Consider the following 19,920-nt stretch of genomic DNA (forward strand, 5'->3'; position numbering starts at 1 on the left):
AAGATCCCACATGCTGCGGAGCAACTAAGCCCATGAGCCACAACTACGGAGCCTGAGCTCTAGAGCCCGCACACCACAACTACTGAGGCTACATGCCACAACTACTGAAGCCCACGTGCCTAGAGCCCGTGCTCCACAGCAAGAGAAGCCACTGCAATGAGCAGCCCGCGCACCGCAATGAAGAGTAGCCTCGCTCGCCACAACTAGAGAAAATCCTGCGCGCAGCAACGAAAACCAAACGTAGCCAAAAATACAAATAACAAATAAATAAATTAATTTTTTTAAAAAGACCCTTTTAAAAAATGAATGAAAATATAAATTAGCTATCAATTAATGACCTGTTTTTAATTGGCTCATTTATATAATAATCAGACAATTTGTGTTTGATTATTACCTGATTTTAAAAATCTGCATTTGGTAGGGGCATATTTTTAATGCTTCTTCCGTCCTGGTGCTAATAAAGGCTGAAACCTTTAGGGCTCACCTCCAACTCCACCAACCCCACACTACATTAGTAGATCTTGCTTTTTGTATGGGCTGTAGAGATAACATCTCTCTCTTTGCCTCTCCTTCTCTTCCTACTCACCCAATCACACACTTGTTGCTGTCTGCATTTCATTTAATAGGAGACCAAGCAGTGAGGCATGAGGGGAAGTACACAGACTTCCTTGGGAAGGAATAAACTGAGGCTTGCATCTCAGCCTTTTCACTTACTGAATATCATCTCAGCTTTTTCACTCACAGAATCTCTAAATCCTTCATTAAATGGAGATGAAAATATATACTTCCCTAGGACGGTTATGAGGATGATGATACAATGAATTTAAAACTCACCTAATAATGTTTTTAACAAATAATAACTATTCTTATCAAAAAGTTGGAAACAATATAATTATCTAACAGTAGGGGATTAGATAAATAAATCAATTACAACCCATGAGACAGTACTCATGGAGCCATGCAAAAACCATGTTAGAAAAATATTTAATAACATTAAAAAATGATCCTAATATCTTGTCACATTTCAAAGAATAGATAGCAAAGCAATACATACACCCCGATACAAATTTTGCTAAAGTATGCATTGAAAAATTATTGAAGAGATACACCAAAATGTTAACATCAGTTCTTGGAATGGTGAGAATATGGGTGATTTTAACTTTTTAAAAACTTTCCTATATTTTCAGAAATTTCTACAAAAATTTTGAACTCCAGAAAACTAAGATTAATTATGACTATTATCATTTCACAACAAATAATGTGATGTGTAAATTTATTAAAAGGTAACTAGTATTATTTTATAATTAAAATGATAAGACTTAAAATATAAATATTCCCATGTAGCAATACATTTACATAATTTACATTAAGTTTAAGTAGCTGTGAATGAATGTCTTCCTAAGAGAAAGTATTGATTAAAATATGGATTGGAGTAGAATTTTGTAGATGAAACAGAATGTGAGAACTTGGACCTAAATAATAATATGTTAGACCTTTACAGTATTTTTCAATTTAATAATTTTTACATCCTGTTCTTTTATTTGAGCCCCATAATAACTCTTTGAGACTAGCAGGTTATTACCTCATTCTTACAGATAAACACTAAAGATCAAAGAGTTAGGTAATTTGCCCAAGGTCATATACTTAATACAGAAGCTTAAAAATTTCAATGCAGGTAATTCAATTTAAATTCAAAGATCATTTATGTTTATCTCATATGTAAATTATTTTTATATTATAAATTACAGTCCCGAGATCTGAGAAGACTACACTTTATGAATGGGACAAACTGAATAAAAGAGCCAAAAAGCTATTAACCTATACCACGAAAGATTTGATCACTGACTGAACTCAAGGCCTAAGAGTCATCATTGTTCTCTAGATGGCTTAAAGAATAGTCTTAACTCAAGAACTTGAAGAAGAAAGATATTAGATGCTCCTTTTAGCTACTAGAAGGAATGGAAATGATTCAGTCAGTTTTCTAGGAAATAATGACACTAGTCAAGCCATTCACCAAATAATGAGATCAAGCTTAGATATGGTCTTAGAATACATGATGGAAGAGAGGAAATCAAGCCCAAGAACCAGAGTATGGAATCAGCCTTAACAATTGACCAGTGCCAAGAAAATAAAAAAAGATAAAAAGAAGCAGACTAGGAGCAGGAAAAGAATCTTTAGGAACTAAAAGACAGAGATATTAGTTTTGTCTGAAGGAATGGTAAAGATGGGGTCTACAGAGTCAGGAAACACAGGAGACTGGTCAGAGGACAAGTTTTTTGGCAGTAGGCAGGAAAGAGCACTGCCAACACAAGATGGAAACTGCAAGTCCAGTTTGGCAGCTGACCAGAACTACAACCTAAGGTCCCAAAGGTCTCCATCAAAAAGGTAAAGTTTGGAAATATATAAACAGAATAAAAGTAATAGTTATTTGAGTAACTTTATCTATTGCTACATCAGATGTTTTCTCACTGGTTTTTATTTTTTGAAGCTTTTAAGGGACCTGGTGTGCCTTACGGAGGCAGAAACAGTAGAAACACTACTCATCTCTGTTTAAGAATCTCTAGAATAACCAGAGGAAGAGAGAGGGAAATAGAACACAAATACAAGACAGAGAATTGTTAGGGTAGCTGTGAAAGATAATCTCTCACTTGGTTATTTTCTGCAAATGGATAACAAAAGTGAGATCTGAGCTATTTAGGTGCTCCCAATGGAGCTGACTGTAGTTCTACTTAAAGAGAAAGCAGCTCAGCCATCAGGGCAAACCATGGAACCTGAAAATATTATAGAAATGATTAGTGTCCTTGATCTACTTTCTGACCCCAATTCTTCCAGTCTGTGCTCAGTGGTCCCCTCCACATTCCCACACCTGGCATGGGTGTTCTATTTACTGATTTCTGTCATTCCATTTACTACATGTGACTATTTATGTAAGTTGACCCACCTAGACTGTGAACTCTTTGTTTATGTCATACTTGTTCAGTCCATGGCATGATGCTTGGCATACTGTGAGTATTTGCAATATGTGTGTGAAATGTGGGTGATGAATGAGCCTTTGTATATACCACAGAGGCAGGCAAATTGGTAGGGATGCAATGACTCACACATATAGAATAGCTGAAGAAGTATAAGGGAACAGGAGTAATGGGAGATTTTAAAAATTAGAGATGACTTATTGATGTTGACCATTCCCAAATGGTGGGTGAAGAGGCACAGGGAGGTAACTTCATCTATACCAATTATGCCTGTTGTTATATGAGGTTAGGTAAGCTTCCAATTAAGGGTATAACAACAAGAGCAGGAGGATAACCCAGGAAGATAATGTGGGAAGAGGAAAGTAGTTTGTGACGTTATGTTCCCATATGTTCCGTTATAGGCAAGTACCTATTCCCCTAAAGTTAACCTGACCAAAGGGCTGAAATATCACTGTGAATAGTTACTACAAAATAAGCCCAAAAAATAGCAATAATACTTCACTGCAAAACCCAAAATACGTGCATTATATATTACAGAACGTGAACTGTACCTGAGATCTTCAATTTCTTTAATATAATTGTGAATCATATTACTAATCTCCTCATTCCCTTCACCTGCAGGATAAAATAAGGAAAGGGGGAGAGGGATAAATTGGGAGATTGGGACTGACATACACACACTACTATATATAAAAATAGATAACTACTAAGAACCTACTGTATAGCACAGGGAACTCTACTCAATACTCTGTAATGACCTATATGGGACAAGAACCTAAAAAAGAGTGAATATATGTATATGTATAACTGATTCACTTTGCTGTACAGCAGAAAGTAACATTGTAAATCAACTATACTCCAATAAAAATTAACTAAAAAAAGAATTTCCTTTAAAATTCAACAGAACAGAATTAGAGAAAAAACAAAGTTATAGAAACAAACAATAATGCTTTGAAACATAATTTAAACAGCAAATTTCCTGCCCTTAATTACATGAGCAGAAAGTAAGATAATATGATGAAGCATAGGGCATATTTTGTTTCTGTAAGAATGTATTATTTACAAATTAAGTATTAACTTAAAATCACAGATTGTATACACAGAGATTGACTTTTTCACTTCAAATATTCCACAGAGTTAACAAATATGAAGAATATTTCCTGCTCTCCAAAAGTAATCCCTCACTCATCCCACCCTACATACATACCTGCTCTGGCAAGAACTTGGTTGGCCTGATCACTAACAAGCTGTGTGATTCTGGTCCTCAATACATCAACCGTCTCTTGCATGGCTTTAATTCTTACACGCAGGTTGTTATTTTCAGTCTGTAGCATAGCATTCTCATGAAACATATCATTGATGCTTTCCACACCCTCCTCGTCGATTATTCTTTTACCCTAGAAAAGAAAAATATTTCCCTATTGATTGAGAAGTTTTAAATACACAAGAGTTTTGTTAAAGGATACTGCAGGATTATGCAATTCTACAACCAAGAGCACTTTTGTCTTAACAGCCTCAAGGCAAGAGATCCTTTTCCCTCTACTGCATCTCTCCTTTGAGCATTTGTCACTAAAGAATCTGACTGGGAAGGAAGTATTTTGAAACAAGAGGCTGGTCAGGTTGTTAGACTGAACATTATTAAAGGCTACCCACACATAAAACTAGAGAATTCTACCTCCAAAAGGAAAGATGCCACCACTATGACAAAGAGACTCCAGAAACATATATGTGCAAGCCATCACAAAAAGGTATCACTGTGTACACAAAATGTATCACAAAATGCAAAGTCAAAACCATTAGCTTACTGTTTTGTACTCCATAAGCTCCATCTGAAGTCGTGTGATCTCACTACGGAGCGCATTGATCTGCTGACTAGCTCTGTCCTGATTGACCATCACCTTGTTCTTGATATTTCTAGCTCGATTGGCATATTTCAGGGTATTTAAAGTTTCCATAAAATCTCTGTCTGAAGGGCTGACACATGCTATCATGATTGTTTGGCTGAAAGTTACAAAAAATAATTAGGTTTACAGATAAAAGCAAATAAAACACTGAAATAATCATTTTAAAATTCCCGCCTTTTGAATAATCTCTCTCCTTCGAGATACCAAAAGATTGACATTACTAACTTAAAAATAAAAGCAAATTTATAAGCCCCAATGCTTTAAGACTATCTTAAGGAAAAAGATTTTGTTTGCTTGGCTAAAATTGGGGAAAATTAATTTATATTATACTTTTTTGACTCATAATACCATATACTCATAATACAAGTGCATATATTTCTCACCTCTTTAAAAAATTTTTTGAAGCAATATACACAGAATAATTCTAAAATTTAATCTATCTATAATATGACATGTTGAAATTCAAAAATCATTGCTTTCATTATCTACTTAATATTTCAGGATTTTTTTTTTTAACTTTTATTTATTTTTGGCTGCTTTGGTTCTTTGTTGCTGTGCACAGGCTTTCTCTAGTTGTGCCGAGCCGGGGGCTACTCTTCCATTCGTGCACAGGCTTCTCATTGCGGTGGCTTCTCTTGTTGCAGAGCACGGGCTCTAGGCATAAGGGCTTCCGTAGTTGTAGCACACAGGCTCAGTAGTTGTGGCACATGGGTAGTTGCTCCACAGCATGTGGGATCTTCCTGGACAAGGGCTTTAACCTGTGTCCTCTGCACTGGCAGGCGGATTCTTAACCACTGTGCCCCCAGGGAAGTCCCTATTTTAGGATTTAAATTTTTTCTTTTTATTTAATCACTTGCATCCTGATTTTTTATTTCAGCAAAAAGTTTTACACAAAATCCTATCACCTGATCAAAAAAAGTATTTAGTATACCCATATGTTTCACAATATGAAACGTCATTTGTGATTGAGTGGTCAAAGTTCCAGAGTTTCTGGCTAGATTACATAGGAAAACTGGGAAATATTATTTTATCGTCATGATGAATTGCTTTACCAACCAAAGAATAGGATAATAAAATGCTTAGTATGCCTAAGCTATTTCTGTCAATGAAAAAGATGTGGAGAGTCTAATGGGCACTTGCACACTAACAGTTAAGGAGCTAATTTACCCACCCTGGTAGGAAATTTATACCTATCAATTCTAATCTATAGCCTCCTAGCTTCCTGCTTCCACTCCTGCCTTCTCCCAATAATCTCAACACGGCACTCATAGTAACACTTTTATTTTCTTCTTCTTATTTTTTTTTAGTATTGTCAAGCTTTATTTTTACTCATTTTAGATGTGTAGTAATGTCTCATTTTTTTTAATTTTTTAAATTTTTACACAATTTTTAAAGGTTACTTTCCATTTACAGTTATTACAAAATATTGGCTATATTCCTCATGTTGTACAATATATCCTTGAGCCTATCTTACATCCAACGGTTTGTACCTCCCACTCCCCCACCTCTATATTGCCCCTCCCCACCACTGGTAATCACTAGTTTGTTCTCTATACCTGTGAGTCTGCTTCTTTTTTGTTATATTCACAATTTGTTGTATTTTTTAGATTCCACATACAAGTGATATCATACAGTATTTGTCTTTCTCTGTCTAACTTATTTCACTTAGCATAATGCCCTTCATAGCAACCCTTTTAAAAGGGGTCCCATTCCACCTATCTTTATTCCTTTGTGAACTCTTGCTCATCCTTATTTACCCTTACTTTTACTATTATTCAAGATTCAACTCAGAGATCATCTAGTCCAAGAATCCAACACTGAGTTTGGCTGTACTCCTTTCTCTCTGCTTCCTCATACCCTTTGCATACCTCTTTTTTGTTGATTATGATTATATTGAAATTTTATAGATCCAAACTCTTAGATACTAAACTCCTAGAGGACAAGGATCATCAAATATTTTTTATTCATCAGACTACTTTGTACAACACAGTATTTGGAACATATTAGGTCATTACTATTTGTTTGTGTTACTTAGAACATATTAGATCCCTAATAATTGTTTGTATGTCATGCGTATATTATATTTATTTATTTGAAGTCAGAAGTTAAGATAATTCATGCATCTCTGTTGATGAAGAAGATAAGGTAATCCAGTGAGAGTGATGATTATGGATACTGATTAGAGGATAGGACTACTCAAAATGTTATCCCCAGTCCAGTGCCAGTCTGGAAGATTCATGACAAGTATAGAAATTGACAGTAAGCATTTTGGCAACTTTTACAACATTTGAGCTTGCTGTAATCAATGAACTCATTTCACTGAATACAGTATAGACCAGTTCAAGTATTTTCAAACTCACATAATGGGACAAGCTGAGTATAGTCATGTTCAATATCAACCCACTACAACTGGGAAGTGGGAAGGAGGAGAACTCTCCCTTACTAAAAATATTTTGAGAAGTATTGGGATCAAGTGCTTAAGAAGAATAGTGAAATCAGGAATGAGAGGAGCTAAGACCTACTGTATAGGAAAAAGGTCACATATTAAAACCCAACTGATACAAATTTCAAGAACAGTTATGGGGCTTCCCTGGTGGTGCAGTGGTTGAAAGTCTGCCTGCCGATGCAGCGGACACGGGTTCCAGCCCTGGTCCATGTTCGAGCCCTGGTCCGGGAGGATGCTGCGCAGCGGCTGGGCCCGTGAGCCACGGCTACTAGCCTGCACATCTGGAGCCTGTGCTGTGCAGCAAGAGAGGCCGCGACAGTGAGAGCCCCGCGCACCGCGATGAAGAGTGGCCCCCGCTTGCCACAACTAGAGAAAGCCCTCGCACAGAAACGAAGACCCAACACAGCCAAAAATAAATAAATAAAGTTATTAAAAAAAAATAGTTATGTTTATGAAAAAGATTTTTAATGAAAGTTGTTTATTTTTATATAAAACCATAACTCTATCTTAAAGGAAACCATATAATTTAAATATATTAGGGAGTTCCCTGGTGGTCTAACAGTTAGGATTCAGCACTTTCACTGCTGTGGCCCGGGTTCAGTCCCTGGTTGGGGAACTGAGATCCCACAAGCCATGCGGTATGGCCAAAATAAACAAACAAATAAATAAAGTTATTTATCTTATATATTGTTATATCATATTATATTACACATTAGGGAGGAAATACATCACAATGTTAACAATAGTTACTTACAAGTAATAGAAATACAGTTGATTTTTATCATGTTTTATATTTTCTGTATTTTTCCATATTTTTGCTATAAACTTTTTAAAATGTTACATTAAACATTATAAATGTATAAAAGCCAGCTTTGTTTCTTAAAAAATCACCAAACTGTACACATAAATATATGCAGCTTGTTTCCACAAATACTTTTGATTTAATTTTTCTTTTAAGAGAAATTTGTACAAACATCACAACATGAAGGAATGTTGTTTTCCAATGCTTATACAAAGTTTAATGCTTTTGAACTAGGCGTTCAATCTCACAATTTTAAGCAGGAATTGAGGGTCACTGAGAATAAGAGGCGTTACCACTAGATAGGAAATGGGTGAGGAACATCTGAGACTCTTTAGCTATAGCTTAGATGAAACTCAAGAGGAATTCAAAACCCACAGTGCAAATATCTTAGATTGTTACAGGGCAAGCAAACTCTCAGAAGTACTGAATTATTCAAAAGTATTGACACTTGTAAAGGGAAGATGTTTACTATCTCTGCTTTGTTTATAAGACAAAGCTGTATTATAAAGCTAAGAAATAAACACAGGAAAAGGCTACAATTTAGCAAACTTTAAAAATTTACATTTGGCTTAAAAAACAAAAATTTTTGTCCTGTTATAATAAGACCCAGATTGATATTGAAGGTCAGAATGAAAATATAGACCAGAAGTAAGAAATATGTAACAGTGGAAGCAATACAAAGGATATGCTAGAAGACAGCTGAGTTAAGACAATGGCAATATTATATGAAAAGAAGGAATATAAAAATGATACTCTTGAATTCTATAAAACAAAACTTTATTTCTAAATCCATCCAACTTCAGACCTAAATAAACTTAACATTATCAAAATTCTTTGAATAATAGTTGTTCAAAAAGAAAGTTTGCAAGTTTAATTTTACAGCATCTAATGATCATTTTACAGCACCTAATGATCATTTCATAGCATCAGTAAACATGTTAGACCGTTGAAAACACTGTAAAATAGATTCACTGTAGTTGTGTGTAACTTGTTGAACTGTTCTATGATTGAATTTAAATGCCAAAAAAGTTACCATTTTTAAAGCCAACATTCTGATGCTTATAAAAAGGAATGCATTACCAAAAGAATACATTTAGCTGATGAAACATATCAGGATGATGCAAAGTACAGAAAAGGAGGAATATCAGTGATTCTGGCAAACTTAATAACCATCAATCACCCTATATTTCATTCAATTAACATTTTTAAATTTTTTCTCAAATGTAAAAAAATGTTTAATTTTTAGGAGACTTTGTAAAGAAAATGAATAATATTTAAATTGCTTTTTAATTACTTAGAAGACAGCATTTACTTTTCAACAAAATTTTATTAGGCATCAACTATGTGCCAAGCACTTAAAACTGAAACAATGGTATAGAGAAAGAGCACATGCCAAGGATTTCATTTATAAGCTAAGTGACTGAATAAATTACTTAACCTCTCTGGATTTCAATTTCCTTATCTATAAAATAGGAATAATAACACCTACCTCAAGAGGTGTTATAAGAAATATGTGAAATAACAACATGCAAAAGCACTCACACATTTGAGGCACTTAATAATTATTAGTTCCTCATCCTATTAATTTGCTTTACAGTAAAAACAGTTCTTATAAATCACTTTACAAACTTATTTTAAAAATAATGAATAACTGAAATTCAGGAATATGGAGGATAAACACTTATGCATACCTATTACCCCCAAGAGAATCCTGTAGTAGTCTTGTCAGCTTAGAATCTCTATAGGGAACATGCGTGGCCCTCTTGCTCTTGTCTCCCAATGCACTTATTACATTGCCAAGTGCCAACTAAAAGAAAGAGAGAGAAAAAAAATTACAAAAATATCCTAATTATAACACTTTTAAATAATGAAACCTTATAGAAAATAATATGAAGCCATGGCAGAATTGAAAACATTTGTGTTTGGTTTTGTTTTACATTTGTATTTTCAAATATAAAGTAAACTTGGAGCTTTCCACATAACTACTAAAAACTGACACCACTCAAAATTTAATGCCATATATATACGCATAATTCACAAATACTTAAACTTCTATGCAGAGATTTTCTTTAGAAATAGAAATGTTATAAGATTGATGACTTCTGACCAGTCCTAGTATTACCAGAGCATCATGTTGTACACCCCACAAAACTGCCAATTCATGTTGCAAATTCTTCTCCTCAATTCATTGAAGAAACAAATTGTTCACTAGTTTAACAGTTGCATAAACTTTCTTGTTGTACTATAGCTTCCTCATGGGAAAACAAAATTTCCTTTAACCACAATAAAAATATCAGTATGATATCTCTGATCATGGCATTCCTAATGCAAGTATAGCCGCACTTAGAAATTCAATGAATCTATGTGCTAAGCATCCAATATTTTAAAAAACTAAGTCAAATTACGGAACTATTTAGTCACTCCTCCTGCCACCCCCTACTGCTTTTCCTACTGTCACTGAACCAGCACCTACAGCATAAGCATTTTCCTAAATGCTGGTCGCACTCGCCTTCAGTAATGCAAAACCATGTCTTTGTTAGAGCCAATGGATCCTGCAGCGAGTGCATCAGCATCACACTGTGTCTTAGTCCCCCTTTTCCAGAGTCTGCAGTTTTAACCACTGGCCACACTGAATGAACCTCTACCACGTGTCTGAACATGCTTCAATAGCCTGAACTGGAAAACAGAGCAATGGCTTTTGTCTTTTCCGGACAGCACAAATGTAAATACCACCATGATTTTATCTCCTAAGAAACTCAAAACAATACACAAAGTCGAGGATCCTGGTCGCTCACTCCTTTTAACACATGTTCAACTGTATGGTGGGAGCATCAAGATGGGTAGTTGGGAAGGCTGGCTCTCTCTAATCGGTCTCAGTTGATAATTCCCCCACAGAAGGGTTGCAATCATATAAAAGTAAATATTGGGCAATAAACAAAAAAATGACCATATGCTTGGAGCCCCTGCTCTAGGAAGAAAGGGAGGGAAGCAAAGCAGAAAACACCTGTCCTGATGCTGTCAGCATCACAGAAATTTAGGATGCCGTTACTTTTAAGCAGGAACAAAGAACCAACTTTTTAATGAAATCAATAGGAAGAAAAGATTAATTACATAAAAATTTGGTTCTAAAACATTTTCTTCCATATAATAGAAGCTTTAGGCTAACTCAAACACAAGGTGTTTTCCAATCAAAAACACCACTAGATGGCATGGTATTAAAGTTAATTCCTAATACAATCTAGAAAAGTTCTCATTTTGAAACAATCATTACTAAAAAACATTTGATTGTAATTTCCAAAAAAAAGTCTATCACAAAATGTTAGCAAAAAAGCTACTTTGAAAGTCATCCCATAAAATGTTTAATATTAAAACAGTAAGTTTGTGAGAAGAATTTTAAAATCATTTCTATTATATATATGCATAGATTATTTTATGCACACATCATAAAATTTAATCCAACTAAATTTTTACACATGAAGAAAATTTGCAATGTGAAAGGAGAAAAATGCTGACAGTCTGAGGAGATCAAAATTCAATGCATTACTCCTAAGTTTACAGCAACTGTCATTTCTCAGCTCAGTGAATGAAGGATTTCCACTTGGGTATTATGTATTACAAAAGGGAAAAGGACAATAAAATAGCCCTGTTATATTCTCAGCACAAAGCCTTAGTCTTAGTCTTACAAGTCCACAGTTGATGGAAATGCCTTCTTTTGCCCTCTCGCCTGTAGCTCCAGTACGCTTCAGTCTTTCTGATCCTGCCAGATCAACAAAATGGAACTTTGCAGTCAGAGTTTCAAATTCATTCATCTGTGATGATTCAGAAATCACCTTATTATCAGTTGCACTTTCCTGCAATTGAGGAAGATAATTGAAAATATTTTATTAATATGACACTAAATATCCTTCAATCCCACCTTGCCCTCAGTATACATATAGCCAAGTATAGGCATGTGGCCAAATAAATATAAGTACAAAAATGCCTGCTGCAATTAGAAGCTTAGACAAAGTTAGGTCAAAGAAGGTCAAAACCTAACTGTTATCAACTGAGGCTTTGCCTGTGTTGAAGAGAAACTTGTAGCATATAGCCCTCAAAAGCAAAGGGTCCCAAGTAATGACATCCATTACCATATGGCCACAACATACTTTCTGGCTATTGCAGACATATATATTCAATTTTTAATTTTACATGGTTGGCCAGCTTTAGCTTAAACAAGATCAGGGACATCTCAATTGGAAAAGGAATGATTAAACAAACTAAACTTGGCACAAATGTTCTCTTTGAATATTTTCATGGATTTTACAGAAATGAAATATGAAATCTTAAAAAATTAGAACCAATAACTCACAGCATCTATTTGGGGACACATTCTGGTTTGACACAAGTGAATGGTAAAAATGGCATGTGAACGAGAGCTCTGAACATTCATTTGGGTACTAGCAGTGGTCCGGGATAAAGCACCCAGCTTCAAACACTGCATCATCTAGAAAAGGGAAAGAAAGAGGGGTTTTACTTGAACAATACTTAGACTAGGTCCATATAATCAGAAATCTGAGCTACTGGTTAAAATCCAACATATTAAAGGATGTGAAAGACAGATTTTCTTCTTCTTCTTCTTACTTTTTTGCGGTACGCGGGCCTCTCACTGTTGTGGCCTCTCCCGTTGCGGAGCACAGGCTCCAGACGCGCAGGCTCAGCAGCCATGGCTCACGGGCCTAGCCGCTCCGCAGCATGTGGGATCTTCCCGGACCGGGGCATGAACCTGTGTCCCCTGCATCGGCAGGCGGACTCTCAACCACTGCGCCACCAGGGAAGCCCTCTTATTATTTTATTTACAGGCACTTTTTGAGCTGAATTTCTCAGTATAACAGTTTTTTTTTTGTTGTTGTTGTTTTAATAGGAGAAAATACTGAGATTCAACCGTTTGCCATTTGCTGACATTTGCAGCTTCTATTTCAAAACTATTACAGTAGAACACTTCGGAACAAACTAAGCAATAACTGGAATTACTCAGGCTCTTCTGTATCTTATTTTTTGTAACTTTTTTTGTTTTGTTTTGTTTTGCGGTACACGGGCCTCTCACTGCTGTGGCCCCTCCCGCTGCGGGGCACAGGCTCCGGACGTGCAGGCCCAGCGGCCACGGCTCACGGGCCCAGCCGCTCCACGGCACGTGGGATCCTCCCGAACCAGGGAATGAACCCGCGTCCCCTGCATCAGCAGGCTGACCCTCAACCACTGTGCCACCAGGGAAGCCCTGTAACTTTTTTTTTTTGGCCACTCCACGTGGCTTGCGGATCTTTGTTCCCTGACCAGGAATTGAACCCAGCGCCATGGCAGTGAAAGTGTGGAGGCCTAACCACTGGCCTCGCAGGGAACTCCCCATTGTAACTTTTCTTAAGTCTCTCTTTAGGAGCCATGATACAGGCCTACGTATGTTACAGCAAAAAGTACAAAAGGACTGTGGCCTCATCCTTCACTTAAAATTATCTAACCCTCTTTTCTAGGTGTGAAAGAAAACTGTACATACAATGCCTTAAATTCTTTTGATGTTACAATAAATGCACTGACTTTATCATAACTGTTACATTTTTAATAATAAAATCCTGGTAAAAAATGAAGAAGATTTTAACTCCATGTTACACTCAAGGATACAAATATCATGAGCAGCAGAGCTGACTATTAAATAAAGCCAAACACGCTCTATTTTTTTTCCTGTGGCTGTGCCGCGCAGCTTGCGGGATCTTAGTTCCCCGACAAGGGATGGAACCCATGCCCTCTGCAGTGGAAGTGTGGAGCCCTAACCCCTGGACCACTAGGGAATTTCCCAAACACGCTCTATTTTAACTACAACATAAATGTCACCTCGGATTCTGTAATCACTGTACGTGTTGTGACGCCCACGGTATAAATTCCTCCAGCTGAATCTTCATGAATCTTTATATTTGATTTTTTATTTTTTGCATCAATATCACGAGTGGTATCAAATAAGTCAAGAACCTCTTCGTTATACAGCTAACAAAAAGAAATATTATAAGTTTAATGTTAGCAGAAATTGCCTCATGGATGTAATAACACATATTGCATGTTATCTTTCAAACATATCTTAAAAGTTCTTCCAAATACATATATTTCTTCAAAATAAAACATAAAATGATCACAAATACAAACAAATACCAGATTTCTTTACAAGAGTAAGAACAGTAAAAGACCTAATCGTGACTAATGAGTTAAAGACTAGCTAAAATCATCCACTAATCCTTTGCAAGAGATATATAAATATAAATACAAGCAAATACTAAAAAAATATGTATCAAATGTAAACAAATCCTAAGCTTAGGGAAGTTCTTAATAATTTTTACTACTTGAACTAAAAATATATTTTCTTTTGCCCTACAACCCTTCTTAGTGTACCTAAAAATAAATAGTATTTTTGCAAGGTCAGCAATGTAGTTTCTGTATCAATAGAGGCTGACAAGATTGTGCTACCACCTTAGAAGAGGATACATACAACTATTTTTCTATCAATATGCTTAAAGTCACAATGCCTAATAACATTTGGAGGGAGAAGGAGAAGACTGAAGACACCGTTTCTTTCCTTTTTCCATCACTAGTTACCTTTCTTTTGGTAGAAACACATAATTATATTCTTGGTTTTTACTAAATTGGAATGTCCATTAAAACCAGCAGTAAGATAACTGATGTTAATTTGAATTAAGTATTCTATTTTGTGCTATATAATGCTGAATAAAATGTTTCATCGATTATCAAAATGATTAGCTCTTGTGATTGAGATTACAATTAGACTAGAACACTCTTTGGACCAAGTATACAGAATTATAATGGCACTGTCCACCCAAGTGTAACATTGCTCAAATCCTAGATGTCCTCTTACTGGTATGTCCCTCCCACCAGCCTAGACTGCCCTAAATCCATACCTGCCCCAACCTTTGCACATTGCATCAAAACATCTGCCTATCCTTGTAGGAATACCAGCTTCTGCCACCAGATTAGTGCTACAGCATCAATCCTATTATTCCTCACAATCTCCCCCTCCCTTTTGGTCTCAGTCACTGTGTTCCCAGTACTTTGTGAGCCTGCCTACATTACAACAGTAATTCTCAGATAAAGAAAAAATCTGAAATAAACAATATTAATTGTTTTACTCTGTGGACACTGGTCAAATGTTTATAATCTTAAATGCCAACAAGTAAGGAATACTTATAACCTATTATCTCTTGTTGCTATCGCCTATAACCTAATGCTAATTTAGTCAACATTTACTGAACACTATATGCCAAGCACTAAAATGGAAGCGGGAGTATAAAATCATAGGGCTATGGTCTTAAGAATAAGATTTAAAGGAAACTAATGACACAATTAGACTATTACCTCTAAGAATTGGGCATTCACTTTAAAATCTGGAGGAGGAAGTCCATTTTTAATGGAAGTGTGTTTTTTTTCTTCGATACTCTTGAAAAGGTGTTTAACAGCACGAGAAATAATACCCTGTTCTTCCTCAATGATGTTAACATCAAATCCTGTTCCCATTGTGTATGTTTTGCCAGCTCCAGTCTGAATAAAAGAACAGAGAAAAATGAATGCTTGACCTTAATAACATAATCTCAAGTGACAGAAGTGAAAGTGCAATTGAATTGACACTTCTGAAAAGTTACAGCTTCTATGAAAATAATTTGGTACTTACTTGTCCATAAGCAAAAACTGTAGCATTATATCCTTCAAAACAACCTTCAATTAGTTTTTCTATACACTGAGTGTAGATCTGCTCTTGCTGGGAGTCAATGTCAAACACATAATCAAAAGTGAAAGCTTTATCTTTGCCTAGGAAGACCTGAGGTTCTCCTGGTGTGACAGATGTACAAATATGGCAACCTTCAATCCTTTCTTTGGCAAGCTGTGGTCTTATTCTGTGAGAAAAAAATCAGGAAAAAATAAAATAAAATAAGACAAAATAAACGGAAAAAAACTGAAGAAATAGGATTTTGAAATTCCTAGCAAATCTTTTAAAATCACTAATGTAATCTAGTACTTACTCCTTGAGTTGAAAAGTTTAAATAAGTTAAATTATACTGTCAATTTCAATATGAGTTACTTAATCCCCCCAAAAAAATCATGAACAAGAGTAAAATTAATCTTAAAATTAAATATTTTTGTGGGTGAATACCTTTCCTCAACTCTATAAAAGACTCAGTTAAATAAATTAAACTACCAAAATGCTATTTGTTGTTATCTTTATTTTAGATTTCTTCTCTTTATTTCCAGACAGGATGATATCCAAAAATGAGAAATTAAGTACATGGTATTTATCTTGATACCCTTGACTCACCTTTTTTGCAAACTCTTCACTAATGGTTCCCAAACTTATTTGACCATAACCTTCTGTTAGCTTAACATGTTTAAGCATAATCACACAACATACAATATGAATGAATATATATATTCATTTGTAAATATATGCATGTACTATATTGATTTGTCATATATTATGACATACACAAAAGCAGAATTGTGAAAATAAAGAAATTAAAAATAAAAACAGGGGTTTCCCTGGTGGCGCAGTGGTTGAGAATCTGCCTGCTAATGCAGGGGACACGGGTTCAAGCCCTGGTCTCGGAGGATCCCACATGCCGCGGAGCAACTAGGCTGGTGAACCACAACTACTAAGCCTGTGCGTCTGGAGCCTGTGCTCCGCGACAAGAGAGGCCACGATAGTGAGAGGCCCGTGCACTGCGATGAAGAGTGGCCCCCGCTTGCCACAACTAGAGAAAGCCCTCGCACAGAAACGAAGACTCAACACAGCAAAAATAAATTAATGAATTAATAAACTCCTACCCCAAACATCTGCTTAAAAAAAAAATTAAAAAAAATAAAAACAAATAAAACTTCTAATATTTTCTCTCCAAAACCACTGAATCATCATTTACATCTCCTAGGGTGTCCTTTGTCCACTTGGAAGACCACAGCACTATACCTGCCCTACACCCAACCCTCATCTACTTCAGATTCTAGGACCTTCCTCTTTTGCCTTATCTTCCTGATTTCAAGGCCTGTTTTTCAAAGAAGGAAAGTAAATATGGTGATATGTTACTAACAGAACAAAGCAAAATCTGGCCCTATTCTACTCACTCCATAAGCAGGACCATCCTAGACTTACACGTCACTGACTTAACAGTACTTAGGTTTTTTAGAGGTTTCTATTTGCCATGGAGAAGGAGAAGCAGTTTAGGGAAGAAAGTAAAGACAACCAGTAATGGAAAATATAAAACGGTACAGAGAGAAAATAGAAAGGATTTTAAAGGGATCTTATTTTCTGAGATACAGAAACAGAGATCTATAGAAGTGGAACAAGTTCATCTATTTGTTAGAGATAAAGCTAAGCCTAAGTCCAGATCACCCGAGTTTTAACCCTTGCCAGTTCTTCAGGGTGGAAGGTCAATGGAAGGATAGGAAAGGCAATACTGAGAAGCGACTGAATTTCTGTAACCCTGGTTACCTGAAACAGCATTCTGTACTAGCAAAGAAGTGTTAAGTAAATAATATATTTATTTATGCAATTTTCCCTTCTTCTGTGATAATGATGTTTTTCTTCCACAAAGTCTTCAACTTCATTTATTTGTTTTAATGGAATGCAATAATCAATGTGGAGCTGGCTAGGTACTACGGAAAGAGTGATGAAGTGGCCTTTAGGAGACTTGGATTCCACTACTTCTCTCACTCCACAGATATCATGTGGCCTTCTCTCAGAGCTCCAATTTCCTCACCTATTGACAGAAACTATCATTTCCAAGGTTCCTTTCAGATCTAATGCTGAGAGAAGAACACTATATTACAAAATGGGAAGAGAAAAATAATATTTATATATTGTTATAAAGATAAAATTATATTACAACAAGTAAAACAAATGGGTTTCTTACAAGAAGCTACATCCATGGACTATAAAAACAGCCCCATGGTGGTAAGCAGCTTTGGCTTTCTGGCTCCACATTTTCTTGATGAGTGGTCTTTCTCAAAGTTAATATTCCCTTCTTTCCAATCTTCCCTTCTCCTGTCTCACTTCATCCATTCATGGGGATAAAAATCATAAATCCATCATCCTCAGGAGAGTCATGGGGAGAAAACCAAATCCCCCATCCTCCTTGGAAGAATCACCATCCTGTCTGTTGGCAAGCTAGAAACAAGAGAGTCAACCTCAGTTATTCCCTCTCCCTATTCTATCCACCTAATCTATCTCTAAGAACTATTAATTATCTTGGAAATAGCTCATCATTTTCCTTCTTTCCTCATCAATAACACACTAATCAAGCCACCATTATCTCTTACTTGGATTATTGTAAAAGTCTCATCATCAGTCAACCTGCATCAAATCTTGCCCCCACCAATCTGTTCCACAGATTGCAGTATCAGTGATACTCGTAAAATATGAAGTTGATCACTACCTTGCCTAAAACCCTTTAGTATATCCTTAAATCGCTCTACAATCTCCTCTTGCCATGCTCCATCTTTGCATCAAAGGACTTCAGTTAGTGATGGTGGTGGTGGTGATGGTTTATTTTTAACAAGTTTCACTAACAACGTGTGCTCTCTCTAGCCTCTATGCCTTCAAATATGCTTTCTCTTCTCCTGGACACTCTTCCTTCTCAATTCGCAACTCCTTTTCCAGCCTGAACATCTCATGTTTTCGACCTCTGTTTAGATTTCACTCCTTTCAGAAGCTCTCACCTGACCCTTTGCATTCCACCATAAAGTCATATCTGAGCCCAGGCTGTTCTGTCTCCTGAACGCTACCTCATTTACACCAGGATTCTGCTCTCTCCCTGATTTATAGCTGCACTGTGAAGTTTAATAAATTCCATGTAATAATAAAGAAAAACATAAAAACAACTATCTAAATGAAAATGACAACTGTTTGAAATCAGTGCCTCACTAATTTTAAGTAAATGATTATAACCATGGGCTATTAAAATACTAAGCTAATTTATTTGGCTATTAAAATACTTCTAATTTAATTTCTACATAGAGAATAAGTACTATTTGAATTGCAGATATGACAGCCAATTTTAGAATGCCAATGTCACTCAGAACTTAATCTCCTAACTTCTAAGGAGGAGTGCATTTGAAAGACGGGTGATATGCAATCACACCATCTGCATGGGTGGGGAGACAAACTGGCTTTAAAAACCAACAAGATGGGTGGAACCCTTTTCTACTGGATGCAGGCAAGGGCAATTTCCCAGCAGGACTAAGAAATTCCCACCTAGGAGGGGATGGTCTCTGGCACATGCAGATAATTGGAAGCTGACTACACTTCAAAGTTTAGAGACATATTCACAGTCTCAATTCCCCTTCAAAAATTCAGATTTTAAACTCTCCAAATCCTTAAATTTATACTAAAATCAAGAATTCTCAGATGAAGTCTTAACCTAAGCCAATTAACCTGCTTTAATGATGTAAAGAGTTTGAAATTTACATAGTTACAAACTTCAATTTAAAAACTATAATTTGATGTTATATATAGACAAAATATAACAACCTCCAGGGAAAAAGAAGACTAAAACTAAAATCTGACATTACTTTAAAAATTTAGAACTATCTTCTTAGTATTTTTATATAAAAATAAGACCATTAAACATACTCATCTAATCCCAACACTAAGAAATAATGAGGTTAACATTTCAGTTAACACTAAGAAATAGTAACAAAGCCTTGCAGGCTTTTAAAAATGTGTAATCATACAACTAGATATATTTGAAAGTACTTCTTAAAGAAAAATTATGCATA

General features: G+C 35.8%; 1 protein-coding gene across 13 annotated transcripts in view; it reads right to left on the reverse strand.

Annotated features, from left to right (window-relative positions):
* The window catches only part of KIF21A (kinesin family member 21A), a 157,451-nt gene that overhangs the window by 61,307 nt on the left and 76,224 nt on the right, over positions 1-19,920 (reverse strand). For all 13 annotated transcript variants that reach the window (XM_067696172.1, XM_067696171.1, XM_067696167.1 and 10 more), the window contains exons 2-10: positions 15,827-16,049; positions 15,514-15,696; positions 13,987-14,136; positions 12,473-12,607; positions 11,808-11,975; positions 9,816-9,931; positions 4,778-4,973; positions 4,180-4,369; positions 3,524-3,587 (exon numbers count right to left, since the gene is read on the reverse strand). In XM_067696172.1, the coding sequence (XP_067552273.1) occupies positions 3,524-3,587; positions 4,180-4,369; positions 4,778-4,973; positions 9,816-9,931; positions 11,808-11,975; positions 12,473-12,607; positions 13,987-14,136; positions 15,514-15,696; positions 15,827-16,049 (1,425 nt within the window). The remainder of the gene's footprint in view (positions 1-3,523; positions 3,588-4,179; positions 4,370-4,777; positions 4,974-9,815; positions 9,932-11,807; positions 11,976-12,472; positions 12,608-13,986; positions 14,137-15,513; positions 15,697-15,826; positions 16,050-19,920) is intronic.

This window comes from Pseudorca crassidens, chromosome 11 (assembly GCF_039906515.1).
Source record: "Pseudorca crassidens isolate mPseCra1 chromosome 11, mPseCra1.hap1, whole genome shotgun sequence".
NCBI classification, from domain to species: domain Eukaryota; kingdom Metazoa; phylum Chordata; class Mammalia; order Artiodactyla; family Delphinidae; genus Pseudorca; species Pseudorca crassidens.